Source organism: Pungitius pungitius, chromosome 4 (assembly GCF_949316345.1).
Source record: "Pungitius pungitius chromosome 4, fPunPun2.1, whole genome shotgun sequence".
NCBI lineage: Eukaryota > Metazoa > Chordata > Actinopteri > Perciformes > Gasterosteidae > Pungitius > Pungitius pungitius.
Genome location: NC_084903.1, coordinates 19,948,317 through 19,963,111, shown reverse-complemented (window position 1 = coordinate 19,963,111; position 14,795 = coordinate 19,948,317). Strand labels below are relative to the sequence as shown.

At 44.7% G+C, this 14,795-nt stretch overlaps 1 protein-coding gene across 1 annotated transcript in view; it reads right to left on the bottom strand.

The window, feature by feature from the left end:
- The window catches only part of tox3 (TOX high mobility group box family member 3), a 33,070-nt gene extending 19,411 nt beyond the window's left edge, over positions 1-13,659 (bottom strand). Inside the window, exon 1 of the mRNA XM_062561832.1 lies at positions 13,347-13,659. Coding sequence (XP_062417816.1) covers positions 13,347-13,448 — 102 coding nt within the window. The 5' untranslated portion in view covers positions 13,449-13,659. The remainder of the gene's footprint in view (positions 1-13,346) is intronic.
- Between the last annotated feature and the right edge of the window lie 1,136 nt (positions 13,660-14,795).

The following is a 14,795-nucleotide window of genomic DNA, read 5'->3' as shown; positions in this document are numbered from 1 at the left end:
GCCATTGGCCCAGTGCCACAAAGGAGCTTAGGCAATGGAGAGGGCCTCAGAAACATGGTGTAGCTTTCCCACAATGGCTGCTGTTGCACGGACACACAGCGCTTGAGGAAGCAGCATGAGAAAGACTTGGCTTGGTCATGTTGTATTGCTTTTACAGCTAAGCCTCATCTCAAGGCTGTTTACGCTCAGCAGCTTTGAAGCAACTCCAACTCAAGATGCTCTCCGGGGTGTAGATTCGAGACCGGCTCACTCTGCTGTACTTGTCATTCTTTGCTGCAAAGCAAGATGCTGCTGTGGGGTTAAGGAGGCCAATAACTAAAAAAAATGACACGGCTACCTGTTATACAGAAGGAAAACCTCTTTCAGCCACTGGGATCGGGTGTAGGTGGAGATAATGGTGATGGTTGTGCTTCTCTTGGTCTGTCAGATGGCTATGAGCTCTGGTACTTGGAGCCACATAAAGCTCAATGAAAACCTGCTGGGAGCCAAGTCCGCTCTTATTGCTCCAGCGGCACACATGCATTTGTCTACTTCCTGTTACTGGCCAATGCACTCATTATAACTGGCTTAGACAATGCGCACAAATGAAAAGCTTTTAGTGATGGACTCAACATAATCCTCCATTTCATATCACGTAGTGCCAGAATAGCGAAATATTTGGGCTAAAAAGGTATTTGATTCATTCATATGAGAAGCTAACCTCCTTTAAAACCCTGATACAAGAACCGTAAAAAAAGGATGTGGTTGATTTCTCATCAGTGGTGGTTTGTGCAGCCAGCTGGATGTGTTCTCTGAAGTGTCTTTGTCCCATCTTAAATCCACTCCGATATTAAAAACCCTCCCGTGTGTACAATCACAGCACCTTCCAAACCGGTGCGTCTCTTTGGATATTCTCACCATCACAAACCGAACACTTGTTCAATCTTTATAAATCTGAAAAACACAAACTGCTGAACAGTGACTCATATCAGTCTATTATATACTACAGGGCTGACTGTATTAAACAAATGGCTATGCCTGCAGCTGGAAAAGAGAGGCAATACAGAGAGAGCAGAGGTTATTGTCTAATTTAAATCTTGGCTGCTTTCCCGGAGCTGCACCACATTCCAATTTGTGGCTGTGTTGCTTGGCGCTAGTGACAGAGGTCCGGCTGCAAATACTCTCGGGCTCCTCTCCAGAAATGCCTCGGAAACTGACAATCAACAAGTTGGCATGGCCCAACGATTAATGACGGAGGCATATTAGGTGGCAAAAACGCATATAGGCGCACGCGTGTAGACGCGTTTGTGCTCGTTTCTACACGCGACCTCCCCCCCGTGGTCTCAATAATGTATTCATAATCATCATGACCCGATGTGCTAGACACACACAAAGGCTCGTAAAGAAAACCAGCGCATTACGCCTGTAATGTCTCCGAGATCCGTAATGAAACGGCAGCTGGAAAAGACATCTGTGAACACATAGTAGTTACCAAATGGTTGAGCGGGCTCTTAGAAGCAATTAGCTATTTTCAAGCATTTTCTTCTTGGCACACTATTGTCCGATCATCTGTTAGATTGACAGCCCACCAGGACATCATTAGCAAAACCCGACGGCTGGTGAGTCGCAGACATTGTTTTTCCTTGTGACAGCCACCATCAGGCTAAGTGCTTCACTAATGTTTTTAACAGTATTTAAACTCAAAATGTCACTTCAACATTTTCCACTTCAAAAGCGGTGCTTAAGATTAAGATACCCGCTTTGAGTAATCAAACATGGAGCTTCAACTCTAATACCATATCATTGCGCTGACATTTAAAGTGATCCAGAACAAAGATACAGTGAACACATATTTTAGGGAAAATGGGTAAAAAATATTATTTCCCTTCGTGCGAAATGAAAGGTTGTAGATCAAAGGCAGGCGGTGATGAGCAGAAGGTCTTCTGTGTGTTGCGGCGCTGCTTTTAAGAGAACAAGGTAACTTATCAAAGTGTAGAGAAGAAAACTAGTAATACAGGCACACTGGCAGAATTCCAGTGTGCGTCCAATCTCAAGGCATCATTTACTAAATACTGAATTCCCCTACTGAGGCAAACTAGTGAAAATCCATTTGACCAACAAATATTAAACTTTAATTTACATTATATGAATACCGCAGTTTCAAAAAGAAAAACAGGTGACAGCAAGTGATAAAAAAGTGTACACAGGACGGTTAGTCACAGTGGGCCGTACAGGATACTTAAAGACTTATTTGAGCCTTGACCTCCAAACTGAGTTTCTCCACCAAAATAAATGAGAACAGGGCACATGCACACCTTTCCGTGCACATGTTCTCCAATCACTCAGCATTTGAAAGCATTAGTCCCGAGCCGCTTCTCCAATTCTCAACCATTTTATCATTTAAAACCTGAACTTTTGAGTCGGAGTGAGAAGCAGAATTCCCACCGTCAACTTGTCATCGGCTAATTCACCTGGAGCCGGAGGGGGGGGGGGGGGAGATACACTGGACACATATGGAGAGTTAATCTCTTCATTCATCTTTGCTAAGGAGATCGACCCAATTAGCTTGCGCCATTGACTGACAGCCCTTGTGTTTGCCTTTCTCCCTCGACTCCCACCCCTCGTCCCCCCCCCCCTTCTTAAATCAAGAGTTATGCGGTTTATGCTGGCTCCATCTGAAGGCCTTGGAAAATGATTCGAGGGAACTGTGTGACAGCGAAATAATCATGATGTCTTTATTCAAATCTGTGGAGTCGGAAATATTCACCGCTGCAGTATACTGTGACTGATTAGCCAATGGAAGGGCTGCTCGGGGATAGCTCTCCAGAGCTCTGTAATTGAGAGGATTTGACTTGGGAGAAGGTTTTTTTTGGGGGGCTGATAACTTACACACATTCCCCTTTTTTAATGTACTTTTTTTTTTTCCACTTCTAAGAGCCACTGCTCGTCTGAATTCTGACGCTCTTAGAAACAGCAGCACGTGGGGCAGTTATTTTCTTTCTGATTGATGTCCCTTGAAAATGTGATTCCACATTGTTTGCTTTCCAATGATTTACCAAAGTGTGATTGGCATTAGACCAAAGACCCGTCAGTGTTTGCTGGCCACGGCCAAACTGTCAGATCTAGAAACTCAAAGATCAGGGTCAGCAATGGCCCAAAGGACGGCTACACCGGCCTCTGACGCCCCGTGATACACAACATAGAGAACCTTGATGCAAATGCCTGCTTCCCATGACTGATATTTTCTTGGCAGACCTACAAGATAGAGATTGTCACAAAAGGCACCCATTATTGTAATAAAAAAAAAAAAGATTAATTTAGAATTAGCCACATGCAGTATTTTAATAAATTAAATGTTAAACAACTAAAGGATGACAAGTTGATATATTGTGGCATTATGAATATATTTTGCTTTGAGGCCAATCGTTTGCAAATGTTAGTAGCAATTTAGTTTCCTGAATCTCACCTTTTACTACTAATTATAACTAATAGGTACATTATTTTGTAATTGTCAGTCACAACAGTTATCACTCCCTTTAAATAGCTGACAAAAGGGTTTAGTGGAAATGAATCCTGCATCATAATAATCACTGCCTTCTTTTCACAAGTCACACCCAATAGATGTTGACAGGTTTGTCAAATCTGTGACGGTTTGACAAAAGTACGGTTATATTCCGTAGCTGGCAGGGACCTACAAGGATTAAAAAAAAGGGATGAAAGGCATCGAATAATGAGCTGTTGCATTATAATCCTGTTTGGGTAATTATGAGATTAATATGTCAATGCTGGTTTTGGCAGGATCTGCAGCTAGCGGAGGCTCTATTCCATTGCCACCATGCGCCACAAACAGCTTTCTTCTACGTCAAATCTCGGTCATATTGTGCACGAAGAAAAAAGGACATATTGTTATTCTTTTCCAAAATGCCCTACCAATGCTCTGGGGCACGATTTGTCATTGTTATTCAGTGCTCGCTCACCTACACTTAAAACATGATCCTTCTAGATTTTAATTAAGCACCAAGGTACCTCCCAAGGGGTTCTGGCTTGGCAAAGGAAACTACTTTGATTTATGCACTACTTTGTTGTTTGCTTAAAGCTTGCCTGTTATAAGAGACTGTTTTGATGAATGAAAGAACAGGGTAATTATTCTTATTTGGTCATTAGTTTCTATAAAGAATGTATTCTTCCAACAAAAATCAATACCCGCTAATAGTGAAGCCGAACATGACTGGCATCTTCTAACCTCACAACAAAAACCAACTGGCGTCACCAGGAATCTTACTGGAACATGTTTAGCTCATTTTGGCGACAATTATCTGCTAAATTTACAAAAGCTGATGGGATTTGTCTCAGTGTGTTCAGAATGCCAGCTGGATGAAGCATATCTTCATGTGTATTCATTCGCCATGTAGCAGCGAATAGCACAAGGCAGCAAATTATCTAATCTACTGCAGTCATTTGCTCAACATTATCGGCTGCAATTTTAATTGTGATTGTATCGACAATATACCTCTGGATGAATCAATACACATAGTGGCAGACAGACACACACACTTTGTACTGTAGTGAGAATTCCAGGCAGTGTTCACAGGTATAATATCCCAAGATACTTATTAGCCAAACCTAATACGACCCTTTTTACGTTTCTCCTAAAGCATTGCTTGTTCAGTCATTGTAGAGCATGGAGAATCGCCAGCTTTCAATATGAAACTAAGTATTGGCAGGAGCATAATTCAGACTACCCATGTGTGCAGTATGCAGCTGTTTGCAATAAAATACCACATGCCCTGCAACATCTTATGACAAATACTCATGAGTGATGTAATAATGTTCAGACAATGATCTTTTTCATTAAAAAGAGTCTGCGCGCCCGTAATTCTTCATTTGGATATTTGGATGAGAGTAAAACGGAATGTCTTCAAAGCAAAACTTGCCGGGCCACAGTCACAGCGGTGGCTGAAGGAGGAAGTGAAGATGGTCAGCCGCCTCGGCAGCACCACAATGGCCAGAGGTCTGCTCTCCGAGATTTGTATCGGAAGGTAATGGGAGTCTCGGAACCGCGGGGGTGCTGCAGGATCGCTGCGATTAGCTCGTGGAACTGCTGAAGGTCACCACTGCTGAGCTGAGCGACCACAAGCCCTCATAAAACCATGCGGCGTATCATTATTTTCAAAGTGTTTCATTATGGACGGTTAACCTTGGCTAACTCCGACCTCGCACTTTAATCAGCGGCCTGTAATGCCTTTGAAGCGGCGTAATCAGTCAGCTTTCTTTTCTTGTTGATCAGCAGGAGAGACGCACAAATGTTTGTGTTTTTAAAAAATAGGGAGGAATCTCTTTCCGCTAGGCCGTGCAGGTATTTAAGAAAGTTACACAGTGAGTCACATCCTCCGAGGATGAGGAACAAGATCGGTTTCTTTGGATGGAATGCCATTTGAAAGAAACATCAGTGGCAGTCCAGAGAGAGGGGGGGGGGGGGAGAAACCCTGCCAAGGCCGAGGCCTCGCAGAGACCGCGCTCTTGTTTCCATAGTGCTGCCATCCCGCACTTTGACCACACGTGCGAGTCCACGAGCCAGCAGAAACACAATCATCACAATAAAACAAGGACACGCTGCGTATGAGCCTCCACTTCAACTCCCAAAAATATCTGAAGTCGGCTCAAGAACTTCACGGACTCTGATCACCATCCCCGTGGAAGGTTTCAGGGACCGGAACCGTTCTTATATGGCTGGAGCTTCTACCGAGTGCATTGTTCCTTTTCATCATGCGACTGTATTAAAACCATCTGGATGATTTTCAAACTGGAAGCCGGACATGAGGGATCATCAAAGCAGGGGTACTTTAGTGACACGTTGAGAGCTTTGCCCGTTCAAATGAAGACGGTTATTGGGCAAATACAGCCGATCGGATGAGGTGAGACTGATGTCATGTGTCAACAGGCTTTTTCAACAGAACTCCTTTGAAATGTCACAATATCATGTCCTGGCAACTTCGGCATGGATTAACATTTGTGCGGTAATATTTAGGCAACACAGAGCTCTTGTTTGAGGGTTAGGAAGAGATTATGGATTATATTGGAAAAGGTCTGTGTGTACTGCCTCGAGCAGCGTGTACAAAGACACAAGTTCATTATGGCGAAACATGCTAGAAATGGTTTTTAGAAATGAGTGAGTCGGCATGAGTGAAAAAAATGACAGTAGATTAGAGGGCAGAAATGCAAAGACAAACATAGACTAGTTGTTGTAAATTGCTTGCAGAAGGGCCTTTCTGCATGAACATGCCGTCTTCATTGGATACAAAGATATTTTTGACAAAGTATAGGGAAGACATAAAAGGCAAACATTTTCCTCCAAAAACAGCTGCTTTATTCCCCTCCAGGGCTTCACGGCACAGCGAGACGATCCTCCTCCAGCGCACTGTACCGAGATGTTGATATCATCACCAACGTGAATTATGGAAAAAACACAAAAGTATACCAGAGAGTATCAATCTAATGCCCGAACACAACATTCCCAATCAAACTGTGGGAGAGAAATGGCAGTTTTCCAAAGGCTATATTACAGCTCTTTTAGGGGGGTGGGGCGGGGGTTTTATAGTCTGCATTACTATTGCTATGGTAGAGTAACTGCTGAAATAGACATTAAATACCCGACTGCCACCAACAGACTGTTTTAGGATACATAACTGTAAAACGTAACTTTTACAAATACATGCACTGTAAAAAGTTATATTTTAAAGTGACCTTTACATGTTTACAACAGAACTCTGCATCAGCTCAAATGTTGCATCTATTTGACCATTCAAATAAAGTTTATTTACTCCCGTTATTTAAGCCTTTTGTTCATCAGGTCTGTGGGATATTTGCACACCTGCTACTATTGTCTGTGCTTTTAGTGCAACCCAGTAACACACTGCATTATGGGAATGTGTCACGTAGGAGGGAGGCAGGTGAAAGGGGGTGGGGGGGGGGGGATTAATCACACTGCCTAACATACAAAACGCACCTGCAGCCCGTACGCCTCTAATGAGACAGATAGATATATACTCATATTCAGACTGGCACGTGAAGATTTGCTGGAACAGGGACCAGTATTTCTATGAGTAGGCTGCTTTAGTCCGAACGGAGCCAGCCAAATTGGAGAGAAAAATCTTAGACAATATTTCTTGTTTGGTTAACAGGATTCATTTCTACTGGGAGAATTGCTTTTTTGGAAAATAAGATATTCTGCACAATTTCCACCCGAGTCAAAAGTAGTCGAATATAGAAATAGCACTAATCAATTCAACTAGTCCAGCCTCAAAAATATGACCCATGAGGGGGATCTTTGTGAGCAGGGCTTAAGTTAAGCAAGACAAGCTAAAAAGAAAACAGCTGAAGGTTTATAATACAGTGTGTGAGCCCATTAGGAGAACTGCACATCAGATCTATGAAACATGGAATGTCTGCCTCTCTGGAAAGCTTAAAAAAATGAATGTGTCTGAGCAGCGAGACAAACCACTAAAGGGACCCCAGACTTATTGACTCAGCGAACCAGAAAGTGATTGACTGGTCCTTTTAAAAAACTGCTTAATTCATGTTAAAAGCCATTTCAGGGGTGCTGGGAGTTTTTTTCTTTCCTTTTAATCAGTCTGCAAGTTTGAAGCTGTAAAAGATGTAATGAGCCAAAACCAGATTAAAAACGCACACATAAGACTTCTACAGGAGGGCCATTTTACCTTTGACCTTGATGAGATAAACTGATCCGATCACTAGATAAACTATTTTTATTACATATGAAGAATAAACTTGAGTAAGTGAAGTGCCTCTGGTACTAGAGTTAAGAGGAATCGCAGTCTTATCCCAGGACCATCAACCAGTCTGTCTCTGTGTGGAACTTTGACTTATGGGCGTTTTAGTGTGTGTTTAGCTTTAGAAGCCTTGTGTATCCTTAAAGAAAAAAAAATAGATTAGTGTAGTGATTCAGTGTGGATGCCTTACTACTGCTATATGTTAATGCTGCTAATACACAAAACATTGGAATTGTGACTAAGGGAGCTCATGTTTTATTACAGTACATTTACATCACCAGACTACACCGAGTACTGCAACTGAAAAAAAACTCTTCTTTCATGACTTTGAACGTCAAAATAGACATTTTATCCTTGGGCACTAACATGGTTTGATGGATGATGTAGTGATGTTGTGTACATCATAAAAATCCAATAACTGTGCTTCTCCTGTGGGTTCATCCACTTTGAATCACTGACATGGACGTCTGCGTCCATGCAGTTACAAATAGAAGTGAATACATTGGACATGTAAGAATGTCTCCTTAACTGGTTTCACACCTGACCACCGATTTGTCTCATGTTCTTTGTCAACCTGTCATATCAGGAGGACATGCGACGGTCCACAATCCACTGGTTGAGAAGCTATTTAAGAGGGTGAGGTCCAACTAAATGAGCCGCACTGAGCAGTGCCATGAAGTGGATTTATGAGCAGTGATGGCAGGATTACGCAAGGTCTTTACGAGTGCTGATCTGGGTAATGGTCTTTGTCTGCCTTAGATTTCAAAGCCTTTCTCATATCCACCTCGTAAACAACGCAGACGAGCTGGTCTTACGTTTCCCACAGGTTCAGACTGTGGTTTCACGTCATCAGATCAATCTCGTAAAACAAGTTGCACGTCTGCTGTACGTCAACATTTCAACGTGATCAACGTAAATGCAGAGTGAGACAGCAGAGATGTGCCACAGAAACCACGCGAACCCTCTAAACGAGACTTTTCGCAAACATTACATCAATAAACCCTTTAACGGGGGCACATCACTGTACGCTCTCGTTCCGTGCTAGGACGTCCTGCAGGAAGAGGGGCGCTGTGCATTAACGGAATGTGAACATCTGCCCCGTGGAGACGTGTGTGCAGTGCAGTTAGTCAAACAGAGCAGTCCCTCTCGGAGTACAGTGTGTGTGTCTTCTCCAGCGGGCAGACTAAAAATAACACCTCCTAATCTCAGTGGGAAAATTGGGCGTTTAATAAATCTGTTGAAGTGCATCTTCTGACAGGCTGCAATTAAGAGAAACACATCAGCTATTCACTGCTTGGACATTTAAACATTCAACGTGCACCTTGAAGTCATATCCATCAACGGCTGAGTTTGACAAAGCAGAAAGCCTCTGAGGTTACACCCCAGCCCCCAAATACACACACACACACACACTTAAAGCTGTGTTTGGATATGTTTAGAATGTGTGTGATGAAATGGCACCAGCTGTGTACACTGGAGAGATGCACAAGTACCCCCTCCTCCTCCTCCTCCTCCCCCCCGGTTGAGCAGAGCATTAACCCCTTCCCTCCCAATGAATCAGAGGGGACAGCAAAGACAAAAGAGGCCTTGCTCACTGAGGGCACAATAAGATGTTACTGCCAGGGGGCGGGGGGAGTGGTTGCTGCTGTAGAAGTACAGTTCTTCACTAAACCCTTCAGCTCTTTAAATTATTTGTTGTTTTTTAGCCTCTCTCTATATACACATGGGTCAGCGGGGCCAACACGAGCAGGCTTCCGTTTCACCTACTTCCCCACATTTTTCAGTAGTCACAGTCCGCACATCGTCCAAGGTGTTTCCTCACATCGCAGGTCAGCCGATGATTAAATACACTTTTTCCACGTTGCGTTTAAAAACCGGGAAAACCGCGTGCGACACCGAGAGTTTCCGTGTCGACGTCAGCGAACGCTCGCCGAGCAGCTGCTTTCTGAGTAACACAACAGGGCTACAAACAACTGGTGCTTCTGCTTACGGCATAAAACAACCAAACCATTTGAACGTTGATTTAATAAAAGAAGTCAGTCAGTAATAATTACAACCGCAATCCAATTTCAGTCTTTTGGGCACAGCAAAGTGGCATAACTTGGTGAGCAGTTGTTGGTGTGCAGCCTGTTGCCCAAAGATTAAACAAAAATGCTGTAACTGCCCCCCCCCTCCCCCCCTTTTTTTTATTGTAGCATTGTCACCATAATGGATTTACTAACTTTGATCCATCAGATCTACATATTGAAATTGTTTATGGTGCCACGGGGACCGTTTGTACATGAAAGATGATTAGCTGTTGTGTGCGTCTGCTTAATCTGGGAGAGACAGCTGCTGAAAAGAAAACTCAATATTATCTATACTTCCGACGTGCACTTTGGCAGACTTATTTTGTATGTACAATTTCAGGAGTGCCGAGCGGGAATGACGGACCCTGCCACTACCAATTCAAGCTACAGTATTGTGAGGAAATGAACGTCTGCAGAGCAGCGGCGCTCACACGAATGTGGTTTGATTTCACGAAAATAAGGAGCTCTGTGACGGAGTCACAACAAGCTACCGTTGATAAGATCTGAAGATAACTTAGTGGAGCTTGACCCTTTCTACAATGAAGCTATTTTTCTGCATGTTTGGCCCATTGAAATACTCTGATGTGGGGTCAATTCCCAAAGAATCAGAATGTCTCAGTAGAGCTGGTATTAGTTTTGCAAGAAAATGTCAGTGTTTGCACCGGTCAGGTGAAGAGTTTGAACATCTGGTGTTAATTTCAGTCTCTGTGCCTGGAGGCAATGAAAGCCCACACTAAACGGTTACTGTATCTGGAACATTATTAAACCTCAAAAGAAAAAATAGACCAGATGGCCATAAATATGGAAATAAGATTGAGTCAATTTCATGAAACCATTAAAGTTAATAACATATGACTTTTGCAAATATCAAAACCAGTCAAATCAGCTCCTTGTCTTTGGTTCTCTTGCCCAGAAAAAACATGCAACTCAAACTGTTTTGCGTCACTGGCATTTACAAAATAGGAAATTGGATAAATGAGGATTAGATGCCAGTGTATTCATTTAAAATGGTCTAAACTTGTTTTTTTTCTTCTTTAAAGCAGCTCTCATACGTCTGAATGAGTGTGACCAGGTGTTCTTGACACAGCCAGTGAAACTAAGAGTCATTATCACAGATCCACTGAAAACAAAACACTTCAAGTAGCAGCCAATCAGTAAAACTATGTTCCTTGGCAGGTGTGCCCTTGAGCACAGCTGATAAGTGTTCTCCCTGAAGGGAAGGCGGTGGAAGAGGAGCGGACCCGGCTTTCGCGGCCCGGTCTCCACATTTAAATGGCAAAAACTCACAGAAACGAGCCCTTTATATTTGCTGTAAGGAGGGTTTTGATAAAAGGAACTGTGTTTATTTCTAGCCGATTAGAGCGAGGGATATTTCTTGGATTCCTTCTGTGCGCATTATTCAGCCGTGTGAAGTCGCGGCGCGTCTCTCTTCGGCACCACTGTTTCTCCTTCATCTCGGTGCCAACATGAAAAATGGCAGCTTCATTAGTCATGACTGCAGCACCTAATTAAGTTTGTGCCACTCGTTTGGATTTTTCTGTAAATTTAAAAGAATCTCTGATGTTTCAAAGTGCCTCGGGGCCCCTTCTGTCTCTGTTGTCATTAAAATTGAACATTTTCCTGCGCCGGCGCTTTGAGAGAGTATCGCCTTCTTTCAAATCAAAACTGCGAATCTCGGGAAAGTTACGCTGTTTACAGAAAGGTGCTGTGACAGCCTATAAATACATTAAAGAAGTAATACCTGGCTTCTGTGGGACTTGTCAGCGTGCCACATCTCTCGGATGACTAACCGCCATGCATTGTGCTACCATTCAGCGGGGCGATTCAAAATAAATTGGGAGGCCGGTTTGAAAGATGCCTGCGAGAGGCTGTTTGTTCACCACGGAGAGGCATTGTAATTAGCATGAAATGCATGCTTTGTACTCTCCCTCCCTCTCCTCCCCCCCCCCTAACATCACTGGTGAAGATACTGGACAAGCACCTTCTCACCGCCCTCCCTCTCAGCCTTCTTCTGCATTGTGGCCAATTACTGTTACAGATAGAAAATCTCACTTGACCTGGGGAATTTTATGAGCAGGAGTAAAAATTGCACGCCGCCTCTCACAGAGATTCAAAGCGACGCAGTTAGAATTTCTCAGGGCTGATGAAGACATGATGAAATTGGGCACATATGACAACTTGGCCACACGACAAAGAGCTGATGAAACAGTGAGACAAACCTGGTAACTGTTTAGAGCCGCATCAGATTGCAAGGGCAAACAGCAGTATAGGGCTGAATGCATTTGGGAGGGGGTGGTGTCTCTGTGTGTGTCTGTGTGTGTGTGCGCGTGTGTGTGAAGAAGGGTGGGGGTTGTATGCTGGGGCCACCATTGTTTAAACTTTGTAAAAACGCTGCACTCGTGTCATTAGTCCGTCAAAGAGATGTTCCCTCTCGCTGGGGGGGTGCAAGGGAGGCATGCTCCTGATGGGGTAACCGGCCCAAACTGTTCAATTGTGTTACATCACTAAGAAAATATGCCAGAGTATCATTAGAGTTTTACATGACCTCTGCCTCGCGCAGTTAAGAGAGTCAATAAAGTTGTCATACCTCAGCAATGTCGGGCACACGGCTGCTTGTGCAGATGTGGGGAAGTGAGCACAAGTAAACAATGCAGGCTGAGCTGCTAGATTAAACGCTGTTTTGTACATCATGTGGTTGCTTCTACCAGTGTGACAGTTTTTTGTTTTTTTTCTGTTTACTGAAGCCACGTTACAGAGAAGTGCTCAACACAATGAAAGGCATTCACAAAGAACACATCACAACTGTGCAATGTCTCTCTCTCTCACACACACACACACACATTTCTGCGAGGTTTGTGGTGCAGCTGTTGAGTTGAAGAGCCGCCGGCAGGTACCCGGATGTGCCGTGGACTGAATGAAGTTGCTATGAGTGGGAATATTGGAAAGCAGTAACTCGACAAGCCACGGGGTAAACTAGTAACACACGGTATTCTTTCTGTAGATGGTTCTTGTGACTGGACCAGACTCTAGCACAGCGCTGTGTTTTGACCCTCCACTCAAACACACACACGCGCACGCGCGCGCACGCACACACACACATTCACCACATTGTAATGGGTAGCCGTAGTGTAAGGTGGAGCTCTGATGCAACCCTCCATCACTGGGAACATGGAAGTTGTAAGCAGCACAGCTGGACTAAGGTACCATGGCTGAATCAAAACGGCAAAGTTAGTGGCAGAAGGGGGGGGGGATTAATTAAGCAACTCCAAAAAGACAAGACTATTGGTGGCTAATTAATAGTTAGAGATGAGGGGGTGGGGTGGGGGGGGGGTTGTGGTGGCAAGTGGAAGCAACTGAGAAAATGGAAATATGATTACTATAACTCGGGTTAATTATGGTGGAGATTGTCACTCATTAGGATAGGAGTAGCACCGGCGTGGTCACACAACACAAAACTAGACAACAGCGCAGAGCTTCGAGCGGGGTGGGGGGGGTGGATTGTTCTCACCTTATTGAAGTTGTAGTAGCCCAAACAGTGGGCAAAATCCAGGTTCGCCGGTTCTCCCGGAATAGAATTCCCACCAGCGGTTGGATAAAATCGTACATCCATGGCGCGCAACGTTAAGTCTACTCTGCAACCGGGGGATCAATTCGTTTCTGCCGTTTACGAACCCAGCGCGCGCACAGAGAGAGGGAGACAGCGGGGGGAGAGAGAGGCACAGGGGGAGCGAGGGAGAGAGAGAGAGAGAGAGAGAGAGCGAGCGAGGGAGGCGGTGAAAGTGACCCAAGCTTTGTTGGTGTTGGGGTGAATGAGAGACACTATGGCCGGGGAAGGGGGGAGAAAGAGAGAGACAGAGGGGGGAGGTTCGGTGTTAAGTTTTTGTTGTTGTTGTTTTGCCCCGATAGCCGTCTTCTACACCGGGTTCGGCGGGTCCATCTCTGACGAAGCCCACGTGAAGGTCCGACCGAGCCGAAAAAGCTGTCCGTCAAGCGGCGGTAGAAGCTGTGGTGTGCCCATGCGTTTACACACCGAGCGTGGGTCCACCTCCTTGTCCTCTTCCCCCCCCCCCCCCCACCACCACCCGCCCTCCTTCAGATGCAGGACGAGACGGAAAAAAAAGAAAGAAAACTGCAACAAAGTGGTAACAATAACCACGAAGTAAGTCCGCGCGTGAAGAAATAAAAAAAAAAAACGGTGCCGGACGAGGCGTCCCCGGGTCCTCCGCTGCGTCTCTCGGAAGTTTATTTTCTCCCAACTTGGCAAACTCGTTGGTGGAGCAGTTTTGATTGGGAAGAAGGCTCGCGAGGTAAACGTGCACCCCCCCCCCCCCCCCCCCTGCGCTAAACACAGCGCTCGCGAGGTTTTGCAAAACAAGCCCAACGACGCGCCACAGATGGAGCAATTAGTGGAGGTGGCGTGGTACAGGCGTGCGCGCGCGTGCTCGGGTTCAGCCCTCGGCTCTTGCTGCGCGTCGTCGGGGACGAACGAGGCGAAATGTGTGAACACGTCGGCCCCGCCCCAAACACGCGTAGCCACGCCCACCGCAAAGGCTGCATTTAAAGGTGACATGTTGGCGTATCATGACGCTCATTCTGGGGTTTAGTATTTTAACCCACGTTTATCAGCCTACTTGTTTTCTCTCCACGTGTTTTAAAGTGTTCTATAGAATAGTACTATGACACTAGGGAACAACAGCATGCTTAATAAGAGACAGTGCTAACTGTATGTGATCAAGAAACGTCATTTTTCTTTTCTAAATACACCTGCCTGTAAGCGGTTTGCATTTTTAAATGTCTTTCTGGTTATGTTCATAGCTGAACCACTGGTTCGATTGTGGTTTTTGTTTCGCGGTCCGTGTTCATAGACCTCAAACAGTCAACGTTAATGCGCGTGTGCCGACTAGATGCTACCGTAACTAGCAACAACCTGTTTATGTCTGTGACCGGACTGCACACA